At 61.6% G+C, this 15584-nt stretch overlaps 1 protein-coding gene across 6 annotated transcripts in view; it reads right to left on the bottom strand.

Moving 5' to 3' along the window:
- Window positions 1-3105: 3105 nt before the first annotated feature.
- Window positions 3106-15584, bottom strand: part of LRP1 (LDL receptor related protein 1) — a 70565-nt gene continuing 58086 nt past the window's right edge. For 5 of the 6 annotated variants that reach the window (XM_065654295.1, XM_065654296.1, XM_065654297.1 and 2 more), the window contains 24 exons: window positions 15226-15348; window positions 14863-14988; window positions 14539-14655; window positions 13367-13473; window positions 12347-12479; window positions 11964-12083; window positions 11454-11576; window positions 11081-11224; window positions 10875-11009; window positions 10549-10668; window positions 10140-10411; window positions 9874-10052; window positions 9659-9765; window positions 9350-9466; window positions 8203-8379; window positions 7923-8063; window positions 6961-7134; window positions 6724-6885; window positions 6416-6590; window positions 5980-6084; window positions 5731-5795; window positions 4722-4809; window positions 4418-4562; window positions 3106-4143 (listed from right to left, as the gene is read on the bottom strand). In XM_065654295.1, coding sequence (XP_065510367.1) covers window positions 4003-4143; window positions 4418-4562; window positions 4722-4809; window positions 5731-5795; window positions 5980-6084; window positions 6416-6590; window positions 6724-6885; window positions 6961-7134; window positions 7923-8063; window positions 8203-8379; window positions 9350-9466; window positions 9659-9765; window positions 9874-10052; window positions 10140-10411; window positions 10549-10668; window positions 10875-11009; window positions 11081-11224; window positions 11454-11576; window positions 11964-12083; window positions 12347-12479; window positions 13367-13473; window positions 14539-14655; window positions 14863-14988; window positions 15226-15348 — 3296 coding nt within the window. In that variant the 3' untranslated portion in view covers window positions 3106-4002. Of the gene's footprint in view, window positions 4144-4417; window positions 4563-4721; window positions 4810-5730; window positions 5796-5979; window positions 6085-6415; window positions 6591-6723; window positions 6886-6960; window positions 7135-7922; window positions 8064-8202; window positions 8380-9349; window positions 9467-9658; window positions 9766-9873; window positions 10053-10139; window positions 10412-10548; window positions 10669-10874; window positions 11010-11080; window positions 11225-11453; window positions 11577-11963; window positions 12084-12346; window positions 12480-13366; window positions 13474-14538; window positions 14656-14862; window positions 14989-15225; window positions 15349-15584 lie in introns of those variants that run through there. The other variant, XM_065654300.1, reaches the window with a different exon arrangement.

Below are 15584 nucleotides of genomic sequence, written 5' to 3'. Positions count from 1 at the left end.
TTCTGCTCCCCCTCTCCTGGGTGACCCCAGCACCGTGGGGTACCCCCGGTTTTGCTCCCCCTCTCCTGGGTGACCCCAGCACCCCACCTTGCTCCTGTCTGGGGGGGATGTTCTAGCATCTGGGAGGGAACAGTCCTGCCCAGCTCCATCCTGTCCAGCTGCACCTGGGCAGGGGAATGGGGTCTCCTGCTGTTGGGCCCCCCCAAAAGGCTCCAGCAGAGAAGCGGGACCACCCTACAGAAGGGTCTTTGGGGGGCAGCCCCCAGGCCCTGTGCACACCCGGGAGTGTGCAAACCCCCCCACCCGCAGCACACGCACCCCCCGCATCTCAGGCTGGACGTGCAACCTGCACCGCCTGCGTGTACACGTGTGTGTGCACATGCACATACGTGTGCTCATCCCTTCAGCCTGGTGCTGGGCTCCTCTCCGAAGGGTCTGACAGGTGTTCTCATACCCCACCTCAGCTCAGCGGGGATCCCTCCCCAACACCATCACTTTATTGTTATTACTATTATTGTTACCGTTATTACTATTATTATCTACTCGCCTTCCCCGGGAAGCTGCCGGCGGGGGCTTTGGTATCAGCAGGGCTGGGGGCAAGCACAGGATGGGGGGAGCATTGCAGAACCGCGCGTACGTGTGGAGACAGAATGAATAAAAGGTAAAGGAGAAATAAGCAACGGAAAAGGAGAGGGAGAGAAATGAAGGGAAACAGGAGAGAGAGGCAAGGGAAAGAAGAGGGCAGCGCCGATGCGGAGCTGGGGGATCCAGGAGTCTTGGCTCTGCGGCTCTGCCTGCAGGGCTGCCCCATGCACCGTGGGGGCCCCGCCAGCCCCACACAATCCCCACAGCCAGCCCCACACCAGTCCTGGGCAGCACAGTGCCCTCACAGCTGCAGAACCTGGCGCTCGGGGTTCGCGGTGGGGGTGCAGGGGACCCCTCCCTCCCTGCAGCCGCTCTCTCGTTGCGGTGCCGCCGCTCCTGGTTGGTGTCAGAGCCGCCGCCAGCCCCACGGCCCGTGCTTCTGCTCCGGCAGGAGCCTCCGTGCCCGATCCCATGACAATCCCCCCAGTGCCGCATTTACCCCGTTTGCCCAAGGGCCGTGGGATGGATGGGGCAGCTGAGCCCCCTTTGCGGGGGTTTGTGGGGCCAACCCCGCTGGCACAGCCCCCCAGACCCGCTACCCCACATGGCCCAGCAAACTTTCGGGGGTCCTGGTGTCCCCGACGGTCTCATTGGTGAGCAGAAGGACACCAGGGTCTGCGACAGGTCCAGAAGGCTCTGGGAAGACCCTTCCCAAGCAATCAACAGCCCACTGGCCTAAAGATCTGGGAGAGCAGGGGCATGGTGAAGGGAAACGAGGGAAGGTTTAAAAAATAGAAAAGATTGAAGGAAAAATAAGAGGAAAGGGGGGGGGGGGAGGAGAGAGGAAAGGGAGAAAAAAACCTCTAGAGGAGATATAAGAAACCGATAAGCGAACAAAGAGCCAGTATTGAAATAGATCTGAGGGCTGTGCCGCGCTCGGGCCGCACCACATCCCTTTGCAGAGGAGTTTGGGGCTTTTCAAAGGCAGCAGCCGCGTCCTCGGCTCGGCAGCCGCGGGGGGCCGGGGGGGCTGCTGCCGAGCGGGGGCTGCCAAGGAGCGGGCCGGGGGCCACCCCGCTCTGCCGAGCCACGGGCCGGGGGTGCCGGGGGGCCCTGCCGTGGCCACAGGTCCCCTGGCGACCCGCGCCGCGGCCGTGGCGCACGGCGGGGCGGAGCGTGGCTGGGGGGACACACGGGGAACACGGGGGTACAGGGGGGTACACGGGGGGGACACGGGGGTGCGAGTGCGGCCCCCCCCGCTCCGTTCCCGAGGGCGGCGGCGCCACCTGGCGGCCACTTCGGGGACTGCTCGGTGCCCGGTGATGCTCGGTGCTCCATGCCCGGTGATGCTCGGGGCTCCGTGCCCGGTGATGCTCGGTGCTGCTCGGTGCTCCATGCCCGGTGATGCTCGGGGCTCCGTGCCCGATGATGCTCGGTGCTGCTCGGTGCTCCATGCCCGGTGCTGCTCGGTGCTCCATGCCCGGTGCTGCTCGGGGCCCCGTGCCCGGTGATGCTCGGGGCTCCGTGCCCGGTGCTGCTCGGGGCTCCGTGCCCAGTGATGCTCGGCGCTGCTCATTGCTCCGTGCCCGGTGCTGCTCGGGGCTCCGTGCCCGGTGGTCCTCAGTGCTCCGCGCCCAGTGATGCTCGGTGCTCCGTGCCCGGTGCTGCTCGGGGCTCTGCGCCTGGTGCTGCTCAGTGCTCTGGTCCCGCTGCTGCTCGGTGCTCCGTGCCCAGTGCTGCTTGGTGCTCCGTCCCCGGTGCTGCTCGTTGCTCCGTGCCCGGTGCTGCTTGGGGCTCCGTGCCCGGTGGTCCTCAGTGCTCCATGCCTGGTGATGCTCGGTGCTCCGTGCCTGGTGCTGCTCAGTGCTCTGGTCCCACTGCTGCTCGGTGCTCCATGCAGGGTGATGCTCAGGGCCCTGTGCCCGCTGATGGCTCGGTGCTCTGGTCCTGCTGCTGCTCGGTGCTCCGTGCCCAGTGATGCTTGGTGCTCCATGCCTGGTCCCACTGCTGCTTGTTGCTTCATGCCTGTGCCCGGTGGTGCTCGGTGCTCCGTGCCTGGTCCTGCTGCTGCTCAGTGCTCTGTGCCCAGTGCTGCTCGGTGCTCTGTGCCTGGTGATGCTCGGGGCTCCGTGCCCAGTCCTGCTGCTGCTCAGTGCTCTGTGCCCAGTGGTGCTCGTTGCTCCATGCCCGGTGCTTTGGGGTGTTTGTGCTCCCCACAGCGCAGGGCGAGAAGAGCGGCAGCTCGGGGCCCCAGGGCGCTCAGCGGGGGGAGCAGCCGCACACACGTGTCCCCCCAAGTGGCACATGCGCCAACACGGGCACTGCACCCCAGAGAGCACCCAGGCAGTGCCACATGCACACACAGCTCTTCCTGCCCAAAAACCCCTGTGCCCCCCCCGTGCACCCCCAGGGCACTGTGATGCAAGAGGCCCCGGTGGGACCACCCACCCGTGACCCCCCCTCCTCACCGCTCGCCCCTGCAGCATCCTCGGCACGTCCCCACCAACCAGTAGCCTGCTCTTCGGTTTTTAAAAATTTTATTTATAACAATATCTGTTTTGTTTAGTTGTAAAGTAATCCAGCAAAAATTATTAAAACATTTTCCCCCCAATAAAAGGATGGGGTTGCCCCCCGCCCTCCCCCCACATGCGTTTTATTTATTTCTACTATAAAAGCTAGGTCATTTCCATGTTTGGTTTTTTTTTTTCTTTTTCTTTTTTCCTGTTAAAAAATGTGCATGTTGGAGAGCGGGCGAGGTGCAGGCAACAAGCCGGAGCGAGGGGCCGTGGACCCTCCACACCACACCAGGGCTGGGGGCAGCGGTGGGGCCATCGTCCCTGCCCCCTGTAACAGTCAGGGGGGGAAACAGTGGGGAAAAAGGTGGGGGGGGTGGCTGAGGGAGGTTTGCAGAGGCCAAGCTGCAGGAGAAAGGGGGACCCAGGGAGCAGCAGATTTGAGGGGGGAAGGAAACAAGGAGCTGCAGGAGCTGGGGGGGACGGAGCCGAGAGCTGGGGGTGCATGCGGACCCCGATCTGCCTCCCTCCCTGCGCCCCATGGAGCCGTAACCCCGTGTGTCTCCATCAGCCCCGGTGAGCTGGTCCCGGCGCAGCGACCGCGGCACCGTCCCTGCTCCGCAACACCGGCTCGACCCGCGGGTGGCAGGGGGAGGGAGGGGGGGCCCAATGTAAAGAGATTTAAAGTAAACCAAAGCCGGATCTGGCAATGAGAGGCGCTGAGGCCCGGTACCGGGGAATATACAGGTAATAATACTGCTCACATAGAAAAGTAATAATCCTTCATTTGTACATTTATACAGTGGCTCTCGGCTCCCCCCGGCCCCCGCCCACCTCCTGCAATGGGTGTCTGTGCCAGGCCCAGGCGCCGCGGCCCGGCGGCCCCTTCGCCCCCGTCCTGCCCCTACGCCAGGGGGTCGGCCAGGTCGTCGTCCGCGCCCCGCGACAGCAGCTCCCGCTTCTCGTCCGTGCTGGCCAGCGAGTTGCGGCTGTTGTGGGCACCCATGTACAGCGTGGCGTACACCGGGTTGGTGAAGTTGGTGGGCTGCGGAGACGGGGGAGCAGGTGGGAGGGGGCACGGACCCCTGCCCCGGCGGTGCCCTGCGAGAGCCCGCGCCAGCCGCGACCTCCTCCCCGCACAGCAACCGCTGTCCCCCCCGCAGCCTCCAGCCCCAAAGCCTTTGCGACCCGTCCGAGCCCCCCGCAACCTTCTCTGCTCCCCGGGGAGCCCCGACGCTGCCGCGGCCACGTGCCCCCCGCCTCAGCACGTGCCCCCCGCTCCGGGCCGGACCCCGCACAGCCGCTGTCCCGCTCCTCACCTTGTCGGGGTCCAGGGCGAAGTCCGCGTCCAGCAGCTCCCCCACGTCGTCGTCGGGCTCCCCCTCGTACATTTTGTAGGTGGGGTTCCCGATCTCCACGTTCATGGCACCGTTCGTCATCCGCTGGTGCTGGAAGCCCTTGGCGCTGGGGGGGGGCGGGATGGAGGGTCAGTGCCAGCGACACGGGGTGCAGCAAACAGGGTCCCCACCCCACCAGCGGTCCCGCCTGTTTGTCCCACACATTCCAGTCTTTCAAGCCCTGCGAGGAGGGTTTCCCTCCTGTCCCCCAACAGCCCGGACTCACCCTTTAATCCTCCACTTGTACCAGACAAAAGCCACCACGGTGAGGAGGATGAGCAGCAGCAGGATGGGGATGACGATGGAGGCCGTTCCTGCGGGAGGAGAAGCACAGGTAAAGTCAAAGCGTGGGTGGGGGCCGCTGCCCTGAGCCCCCAGGGCTGCTCCTGCCTCGTGGGAAAGGACCTGTCCCCTCCTCGCCAAAGAAAATGGGTCAGGAGTTGTACAGGGCAACCCTGGACTCACAGGCAAAGATGCGCCCCTGACCCCCTGCGCTGGTTTGACTGAAAACGGGTTAATTTTCTTCACGCAGTTAGAAACCTTTCTTTTTCCTAGCTAGCACACTCATTATTTGGACTCAGTTTGAGAACAAGCAGATAACAGCCCAGCACAGAGTTAATGGTTTGAATTGCTCTGCTCTGAGAGCCAAGGACACTCTGAGCTCTGCCCACAGGTGGGAGGCAGCGAGGAAGGGGGATGGATGGACAGAGCTGGACTGACACCCAGACTGAGCAATCAGAGTGGTCCAGCCCATTAGCATCATGCTAATTATTTAAGGAGAGTTAGGAGTTGGGATCTTCCGGTTGGCTCTTCCGTTTTCTCCATTGTTGGTTCATTATTGAGCTGGGGGAGTTTCAGTCGGGATGTTTAGTTCGGCTTTTTGCCATTTTGCAGAGGCCTCTGAGCCTTTCTGCCTTTTTCCTCTCTTTTCTCTCTGGGATCGGCTTTGGGACCAGGTGCCGTTTCCTGGGACTGGCTGCTCAGCGTTCATGAGGAGTTGCCTTGAGTATCTTTTATTTCTATTTACTAGTAGTGTATTAGTATTTTGTTATTTTACTAAACCGCGTTTATCTCAATCCAAGTTTCTACCTTCCCTTTTGATTCTCTCCCCTGTTGGGGAGGGGGTGAGCGAGCGGCTGTGTGGTTGTATTACCAGCTCGGGTTAAACCACGACACTCCCCCAGTTTGGCATCAGGCCCCGCGGTGTCCCCGGGGCAGGACTGTCCCATACGTACGGCTGCTCTGCTGCTCGCTGACGATAAAGGCCTCGCAGCGCGGCCCCGTCATCCCCACCGGGCACCTGAGAGCGCAGGGAGAGCACCAGGGTTAGCGGGGACAGGACAGCATGTGGGGAGGGGAAAGGAGAAGTGGGGGCACAGACCTGGGCTCAGGGGGGACACACAGATTGGGGTCTGTCAGTCACCTACTCCCTCTGCTTGGCGGGGGGCAAGTAGCCCACCCATACCACCCCCAGTCCCACTCACAGGCACTCGGGCATCTGCGTCTTGTCGCTGATGGAGCAGGTGCCGCCGTGCGCGCAGTAGTTGTCGCAGGTCAGGCAGCTGGGCGCGATCTTGCCGTCCAGGCAGCTGTGGGGCGGAGAGGATGAGGCGCACGTGGACCCCCCGTCCTGCCCCATGCCCCCCCCAGCACTCTGCTGGAGGCTGTTATATCGTCCCTGCAGCACGGCTCACAGCTGGGACACGAGGACAGGTTTGGAGGAAAGACATCCCCATCGCCTCCTCCCAGGGCCCTCAGGTCTCCCAGATTTCTTCGCTGCCCTGAATTACCAACCCTGCATCTCCCAGCCATGCCGGATCCCCAGTGATGTGGCCCACGGGGACGTAGGGTTTTTTTTCTGGAGCCCTTGTGTCCACCATCCCCTCTCCCTCTCTTGAGTTCCGTGCCCCAAGCACCTACATGCAGGAGACTTCTCCGCTCTGCTTGTTGACGTTGCACTTGCCCTTCTGGCAGCGGGTGCACTTGTCGTCCTCGCAGCGGGCGCCCTCAAACTGCGCGGGGCAGCGGCACTGCTTGGCGCCGTCGGCCGTCATCTGGCACACGCCCCCGTTCTCGCAGTAGTCAAAGCACTGCCCTGCAGAGCACGGCAGGGTCAGGGTGGGCAGCCCCCCCCGGAGCGCCACACCACCCCGTGTCTCTAGAGAGCATCCCCTAAGAGATGGGCACCGGCAGGCGCCGTCCCCAGCCCTCGCGCCGGTGGCACTCACGGTACTGGCAGCGGTCCCCGATGAAGGGCGGCGTGCAGCGGCAGTTGGGTTGGTTGCCCTGGTTGACGGCGCAGCTGCCGTTGTTCAGGCAGTAGTCGGTGCACACTTGCTGGTTGCACCGCGGCCCCGTGAAGCCGGTGGGGCAGCGGCAGGTCGGCATCCCTGAGAACGAGAGGCCGTCAGCATGCCATCCGTCCGTCCGTCCACCTAGCGAGCAGCCCCGGGCCCCAGGCTCACCGGACGGGGAGGCGGCACACGTGCCCCCGTTCTGGCAGTAGTCCCAGCACTGGTCGATCTGGCACTTGTCGCCGTTGTAGCGCGGCTGGCAGCGGCACTTGGCCTGCTTGCGGGCGTTGAGGAAGCAGCTGCCGCCGTTCAGGCAGACCAGGTCGCAGGTGTCGGTGGTGGGCACTGGGAGAGAGGGAAAGAGGGATGGGGGTGTGTCCTGGTTTTGTTAAAAACAAGACAAGTTTCTCGTTTAGTGAATTTTCCTTTCAGCTAAAGTCTTCTTACTAACTGCACTTTTCTGAAAGCGAGATACAGGTTTTGGTAGACATAGCAATGGAATGGAAGGCTGCTGATAAGGATGCACGTCCCGCGAGAGGGGCAAGCACTGAACTGAACAGGTGGCCAAAACTGACCAACTAAGTATTCCATCCCATTCGCTTCATATAAAAGTGAGAGATCACGAGGATCTCATCCCTTTTTCCTTACGGCCGACATTAGGAGAGGACCTTGCAAGTCGTCCCTGCGAACTGAGGCCCTAGTGACGGACTGAATCATGCTCCTGTTTGCTGCAGAGTCCAGTCCAGGACTCCGGGGTACAGGCTCTGCTGCTGCTGGAGCAGCGCTGATCTGTGCTGGGACTTTTAAGATTGGGTTTGTATATTTTATATTATTTTCTCTATTTTATTAGTAGCATTAGTAAAACATTTTTGATTTTTTTCCAACTCTCTCTGTCCTTCTTTTGCCTTCTAATCGCCCCTCCTTAGTGGGAAGAGGGGCAGGCTAAAGGGGGAAAGTGGAAGGAGAGGGGGATAACAAAACATCTGCCATGGTTTATTGTCACCCTGCAATCAAACCTTGACAGATTTATTGGCGCCCAACGTGGGGCGAAGAAAGGGTTAAAATTTGGCACTAAAAAGGGGTGAGCGGGACCCCGCTGGGTGAGACCCCCCTCCCTCCTCCAGACCACCTACCGACAGGGGAGACGGTGGGCGAGGGAACGACCACGCAGGTGCCGTTGTCCAGGCGTTTGCCGTTGGGGCAGGTGCAGACGGGGCCGCTGGGGCTGAGCAGGCAGAGCCACTCGCACTTCTTGCGGTCGCATGGGTTGGTCACTGCCGAGAGGGGAGGGGACGATGTGGGGTGACCCACAGCGCTCCCTTTGTCCTCCAGCACCCCACAGCAGAGATCAGGCCCCAGACAACCCCCCTCCCACCCCGGGCGCAGGGTGGGGGTCCCGGGCCCGGCACACACCCTCCGGTTGCTTGTACTGGTGGTAGAGCACGACGTCGGTGGCGTGGTTGAGGCCAGATGTGAGGTTGGTGACAGCCTTGTGGCCAAACTTGTGGATCTTGAAGATGCGGTTGTTGATGTAGGTGACCCCGTAGATGTAGTCCTCGAAGATGTCGATGCTGAAAGGGTGGCTCAGCCCTGGGGAAGCAAAGAGGGGACACGTGCAGGCAGAGGTGACACGGCTGCCTTGGGGAGGGCTGCTTTGGGATTTTGGGTGGATTTGAGGTTGAGGGATGGCGCTGGGAGGTGTGCTGGTTTGACTGAAAATGGGTTGATTTTTCTTCATGCAGTTACAAACCTTTCTTTTTCCTAGCTAGCACCCCCATTATTTGGACTCAGTTTGAGAACAAGCAGGTAACAGCCCAGCACAGAGTTAATGGTTTGAATTGCTCTGCTCTGAGAGCCAAGGACACTCTGAGCTCTGCCCACAGGTGGGAGGCAGCGAGGAAGGGGGATGGATGGACAGAGCTGGACTGACACCCAGACCGAGCAATCAGAGTGGTCCAGCCCATTAGCCTCACGCTCCAGATTTAAGAGTGGGGCTTTCCCATTTCTCTCTCCCTTTTCTCTGGCTCTTCTGCTCCTCTTTCTCTCTGGGGCGCAGCCAGGGGAGTTTCGATTGGGACGTTCAGTTCAGTTTTTTGCCATTTTGTAGACACCTCCGGGCTTTTCTACCTTTTTTCCTCTTTTCTCTCTCTGGGATCGGCTTTGGGACCAGGTGCCATTTCCTGGGACTGGCTGCTCAGCGTGTTCATGAGGAATTGCCTTGACTATCTTTCATTTCTATTTTATATTTATATTCATTAGTAGCGTATTAGTATTTTGTTATATTATTAAACTGTATTGATCTCAATCCAAGTTTCTCCCTTCCCTTTTGATTCTCTCTCTTATCGGGAGGCGGGGTGAGTGAGCGGCTGTGTGGTTGTATTGCCAGCTCGGGTTAAACCATGACCGGGGGGACGGCAGTGCCAGCGGGCTCTGGTCCTGCTGTGGAGCATTCAACAAGGAAAACCCGCCCTTGCTGTCATCTGCTGAGCATCCCAGGGGCATCGTCCCCTGGTAGGTCCCTCTCCTCCCCACTGCCCCGCGGGGCTCGGGCACCACTTACCCTTCTTGTTGTCGATGGCCACGACGGGGTCGGTGCCGTTGAGCCGGATGCTGCCGATGACGGAAAGCTTGGCGTCGGCCCAGTACAGCCGCTCGTTGTGGTAGTCCACTGCCAGGCCTGCGGGGACACGCACCCCCCGGTGAGGTACAGGCCTCCCCGCCAACAACGTGTCCAGCAGAGCAGCCCCCCCACCGCCCCTACACACTCCTGAGCCCCCAGGCTGAGCCGCCCTGACACGAGTGGGTTTTACATCCCTCCTGTCAAGGCTTCCACCACCTTTGTGCCCCACCTGGCACTGTCCCTGTTCACCTGTTGGCCACTGGATGTTGTCCTGCACCAGGGTCTCGCGCAGCGTTCCGTCCATAGCAGCTGTCTCGATCTTGGGGTGATTACCCCAGTCTGACCAGTACATAGTTCTGCAAAGGACACAAGCAGGTCATTCCTGGCACGGGAGCAACAAGGAGAGGAGCAGGACAGTTCGAGGGCTGGGCAGAGGGAAGGAAGAAGGGGCTCAAGTTTCTCACCCCCTAAGCGGGTCGACTACGATGGCGTGGGGCTCATCAATCATGCCTGAGATCAGCGTCTTGCGATTCTCGCCTTTCATCTGTGCCACCTCGATGACATCTCGCCCCGAGTCTGTCCAGTAGATGTTCCCGGCAACCCAGTCGATGGCGATTCCCCGCGGCATCTTCAGCCCCGAGATCTGGGAAGGGCAGAAAGCGGGGAGAGGTGAGGGCAGAGCACGCGGCCAGCCCGGCCTCGGTGTCCCCCCGCACCCGACAGAGCTCACGTTCAGGTGGGTGACGCCGCCATCGATCTGGCGCCGGTTGCGGTTGGAGGCGGTGGAGGCAGCAGAGGAGGCGGGCAGCTCCCGGTACGAGATCCTGCCCGTGTGCCAGTTGGTCCAGTAGATCTTGTTGCCCTTGACGTAGATGTCCATGGCGTCAATGCGCACGTTCTCATCGCCCTGGAAGGCCGGCTCGTAGGCCGAGTTGGGGTTGAAGGGGTACATGCTCCGGATCTTGTTGTCGTCCGCGATGTAGAGGATTTGGTGCTCGGAACCTGCAGAGCAGCAGCCAGGAGGGGGTCAACTCAGCTCCACGGTGGGGCAGGGGATGGGGCCGCTGGGAGCTTGGAACCCCCTTGAGTTCGTTCTGCCAGGGAAGGACAGACTGACGGCACCCCTGTTCCCTCCTGACCTTCTGCTTTGCACATGTTGTCCGTCTTCATGAAGTTCTTGGCGCAGCTGCAGATGTGGGAGCCCTTGGTGTTGTTGCAGAGCTGGGAGCAGGTCCCGAAGCGCAGGCACTCGTTGACGTCTGCGCAGCAGGGACAGGAGTTGTGGGGAGACCAGGAGAGTGTCCCACACCCAGGGCCAGCCCCCATTCCCCACATTTGTGCCCCAAGGACACCATTTCTGACAGCCCAGACGCTCCACAGGCGTGAAGACACATCTTACTGGCAAAAACCAACCGTAAGCCCAACAGCGCAACCCCAAGCCCTCTCCAGCAGCACCACGACATACCTTGGCAGGAATTCTTGTCCGGCACCTTCTGGAAGCCTCTGCGGCACGTGCAGTACGTGGTGGAGCGCGACTGAATGCACTGGGCCTCGTCTCCGCACATGGTGGTGTTGGTCATGCAGTCGTATGACTTGTGGTCTGGGGCGGGACGCACCGTCAGCACCGGTGCCCACCCTGATTCCCCCCCGACACCCCGGCCCCCCACCCACCGTGGGAGCAGGAATCCTCATCGGACCCATCTCCACAGTCATCAAAGAAGTTGCAGCGGAGGTTGGCGCTGATGCACTTCTTGTTCTCGCACAGGAACTCGTTCTTGTCCTGGCTGCAGCTCTTGGGCTTGGCTGTGGGCGACTCTGCGGGAGCACGGCCAGCGGCTGTGACGCTCCGGGTCACCCCGCGCGAGCCACGGGGTGTGAATGGCGCAGGAGGGGGCCAGGCAGGGCCCCAGGACGCCTACACCCACCGCCCACTTTTTGGGAAACAGTGGGCAAAGCAAACCCCAGCGCCTGGGCTAAAGCCGGGCTCTGTGAGGCCCAGTCCCAGGGCCGGGCCGGAGCGGGGCCCGCGGGCAGCCCCACTCACCGCAGTCCTTCTCGTCCGTGTTGTCTCCGCAGTTGTCGATGCCGTCGCACTGTCGACCGATCCACAGACATACCCGGTCGTTCTTGCAGCGGAACGGTCTGTTGGGGGGACACTGGAATTTCACTGCACCAGCAAACAGAAACAAACGGTGACGGTGAAAGGAGACGCCATAGCCAGGCTGTCACGCTTGTCACGAGCCGCCGCTTGGCCTCTGCCCGCTCTCCGGGAAGGCCTGTCCCACGAGGGCGAGCGGGCTCCAGAGACTAAAGCAAAGAGACTGAAGCAAAGACAATTGCCCGGTTGCTGGCCCGGCTGCGGGAGGGTCAGCCCTCCGCCCCCCAGGCCCCTGCCCCACGGCCAGCCCAGCACCTCTGTGACCCTGGTTTCTGACCGGAGCCACCTCCTGACCCCCTGGCCCCACCACCTGCCCCTGAGGGGACCCATCTAGAGGGGACGTGTGGAGCTGCCGGAGGTACCCACAGCCCCCCACGTTGTCACGGTGTCACTCACAGCACTCCTCGGGGTTCTCGTCCGAGTTGTCCCCGCAGTCGTCCTCCCCGTCACACTTCCAGGCCAGGGGCTTGCACAGCGTGTTGTTGCACTGGAACTCGTCCAGGGGACACGTGCGAACTGTGAGAGCACGGGGCAGGAGGGGACACGTCAGCCAGCGCTGCCTGGCTGCCAGGACACCGCACTGGGGCCGCAGCTCCAATTTCCAGCGCAGCTGGGGGCTCTGCAGGGCTCGGATATGTCCATGCATGCCCGGGGGCCGGGCAGGGCACTGCTGACACATGCGCAGGGGAGTGCTCCCACCCACAGTGGGGACGCAGGACACACGAGGGCACGGGGAGGTGACAACCAGCCCCGCGGGAGCCGCACGACGCTGCTGTTACCCCCAGTGCCACAGTTCTCCTCGTCGGTGCCGTCCATGCAGTCCGCGTCCGCATCGCAGCGCCAGCGCATGGGGATGCAGTGCCCGTTCTTGCACTGGAACTGGTCGAACTCGCAGCGCGGCGTGCAGTCCTTCTGCAGGGGACAGCGGGCGGGAGACAGCGGTCAGCAGGGACAGGACTGCACCCAGGACCCGGCTCAGCCCCGGTGGCCGGAGCTCGCTGGCAGAGTGTGCTGGTTTGACTGAAAATGGGTTAATTTTCTTCATGCAGGTAGAAACCTTCCTTTTTCCTAGCTAGCACGCCCATCATTTGGACTCAGTTTGAGAACAAGCAGATAACAGCCCAGCACAGAGTTAATGGTTTGAAATGCTCTGCTCTGAGAGCCAAGGACACTCTGAGCTCTGCCCACAGGTGGGAGGCAGCGAGGAAGGGGGATGGATGGACAGAGCTGGACTGACACCCACACTGAGCAATCAGAGTGGTCCAGCCCATTAGCATCATGCTAATTATTTAATAAGAGTCGGGACTCTCCAGGTGGCTCTTCTGCTCTCTCTCTCTCTGGGGTGCAGCTGGGGGAGTTTTTGGGGTGGGACATTTAGTCCGGCTTTTTGCGATTTTGTAGAGGCCTCTGGGCTTTTCTGCCTTTTTCCTTTTTTTATTTTCCTCTCTTTTCTCTCTCTGGGATCGGCTTTGGGACCAGGTGCCGTTTCCTGGGACTGGCTGCTCAGCGTGTTCACGAGGAGTTGCCTTGAGCATCTTTTATTTCTATTTTCTATATTTATTTACTAGTAGTGTATTAGCATTTTGTTATATTATTAAACTGTGTTGATCTCAATCCAAGTTTCTCCCTTCGCTTTTGATTCTCTCCTCTATTGCGGGGGGTGAGTGAGTGGCTGCGTGGTTGTATTGCTAGCTCAGTTTCAACCACGACACAGTGGCAGACAGGGTGCGACGTGTCCCCCTCCCACACGCGGCCAGGGCGAAGGTGCCGACCCAGAGCGCCCGCCCTCAGCGCCGTACCTCGTCAGAGCCGTCCGCGCAGTCGTGGTCCCCATCACATTTCCACCTGCCGGCGATGCAGCGGCCGTTGGCGCAGGAGAACTCGCTCTCCGAGCAGGGCCGGGGCGCTGGGGACAGAGAATACGGGGTGTCCCCCTGAGCTGCCAGGTCAGCAGCGTGGGGGGGCACAGGGTGACACAGACACGCGGCCGGTGGCACTGGGGACAGGCTGGGGTGCAAGCAGAGCCAGGGGAACTGCCGGAGAGGGGCACGGCTGACACCACCTCCCAGCACCCTCCCCGTCCCCCTCCAGGGCCGCAGCTCCCTGCGAGGAAATGGGGGTTTTGGGGGATGCTTCTGGCAGTGTCCCAGCTGCACGTGTCCCCAGAGTCGTTCTCCACCGACGGCAGCACCAGCCCCGCAGGTCCCTGCTGCCCCACAGGACCGTAGGGGAAGAGACGGGCAGGGGGGTCCAGCTGGAGCAGGAAGGGTCAGGTGGGGACAGATTTTGGAGCCAAATACGAGCCATGCACGGGCCCCTCCCCGACTGTGGCTCCAGTGGAGGAAGATGCTGGTGCTCAATAAATCTGCCTGGGTTGTCCAGTCCCAGCCCCTCTGCCCTCACCTGGAATTTATTGTCTTCATTTATTTTAGCGAGACTGTACATGGGAATTAAAAGAGTTTGGCAGAAACCTACCTCTGAGCGCCCCATAACGACAGTGTGAAAATGGAGAAAAACGGAAGATGAAGTGAAATGGCACAAACTCAAAAACACGGCATGAAATCAACAGAAAAGAAAAAAAAGTTGCACCCCAGAGAGCTGCAGGGAGATAGAGGGACCCAGGCGGGCGCTGTGTGGCGGGAGGGGGTCTGGCTCTGTCCCTGCAGTTGCAGCAGACCTGGTGACATCCCACGGGCAGCTCGGTCCCTCCATAGGGACAGGACGTGCCCGCAGCAGAGCCACAAGTGTCCCCACCGCCCTCCCAGGCCGAACCGTTTCAGAACCAGTTCGGAACGGGGCGATGGACCGAAGCGAAGCTGCTCTACCACCAGTGGGATGAGGTGCCCCCAGCCCCCGCCCAACGCTCCTGCCCATCGCCGGGGACAGGCAGAGGGGCTGGGGGCACCTGAACCGCTCCCTTCCCCACCGCACAGCCGCTCCCCGATAGCAAAGGCTGGAGGGCGGCACGTACTGCAGCTCTCCTCGTCGGAGTTGTCTCCGCAGTCGTTGTCGTAGTCGCACTGCCACCGGCCCGGCACGCAGCGGTTGTTCTTGCAGCGGAACTGGTAGGGCTCACAGGTGCGTTCATCTGGGAGGGACAAGGGACGGGAGTCAGCGTCGTCCCCATGCAAGGGGAGGGACGGTACCCACGTGGTTTGGAAAAGGAGCAGCTAAAACCCCCATGGGCACACTGGGGAGGTAGAAGGGACAGACAGCGCCAGGGCAGCCCAACCCTCGGGGAAGGGGGGACACAAGGTGTCCCCTGGGCTCGTCCCCAGCCCCGCTCCCTGCTCACCGCATTCCTCCTTGGGCTCGTCGGAGCCGTCCCCGCAGTCATCCTCCCCGTCGCACTTCCAGCGTGCCGGGATGCACCTGCCCGAGTCCTTGCAGCGGAACTCGTCCACGCCGCAGGTCATTTGTGCTGGGGGGAGATAGGAGATGACGTGGATATGGGGAGGGGAGGTGGGTCGGCATCAGCAAGGTACATTTCTTTCTCCACAGGGCTGTCTCTGCGGCAGAGGGCGACTCCAGATGGAGCGGGGACTGAGCAGGGACCTGCCACCCACCGGCAGAGACACACGGACGTGACCCAGCTGCAGGGGAGCTCCCGGTTTCGGTGCGGCCAGACCCCCCCGCCATCCCCACGCAGGATTCTTACTGCAGTTGGCGGGTTCATCGGAGCCATCCACGCAGTCGTTGTCCCGGTCGCACACCCAGACGCGGGGGATGCAGCGCTTGGTGATGGCGCACTGGAACTGGTTGGGGGCACAAGTCACCTCCGCTGCAGGAGGGAGACAAAGAGTCAGGAGGGGCCGTGGGGCTGGCAGGAGTCTGCTCGCCACCACCCCACAAAACAGCCCCCCGGGGCAGAGGGGCACGTGGGTGCGCTGGGCATCACAACGAGGGTCTGGCCACGCTTGGTGACACGTGCACGAGAGAGTTGGGGGAGCGGAGCCCTGTGGTGGCCCCAAAAGACTCGACCAGCTCCAGGGAGACAGAGCAGATGCCACAAGATCC

This window comes from Caloenas nicobarica, chromosome 33, assembly GCF_036013445.1.
Source record: "Caloenas nicobarica isolate bCalNic1 chromosome 33, bCalNic1.hap1, whole genome shotgun sequence".
In the NCBI taxonomy this organism is placed as follows: domain Eukaryota; kingdom Metazoa; phylum Chordata; class Aves; order Columbiformes; family Columbidae; genus Caloenas; species Caloenas nicobarica.
The sequence above is the reverse complement of the archived record's forward strand: the minus strand, read 5'-3'. Positions and strand labels throughout refer to the sequence as shown.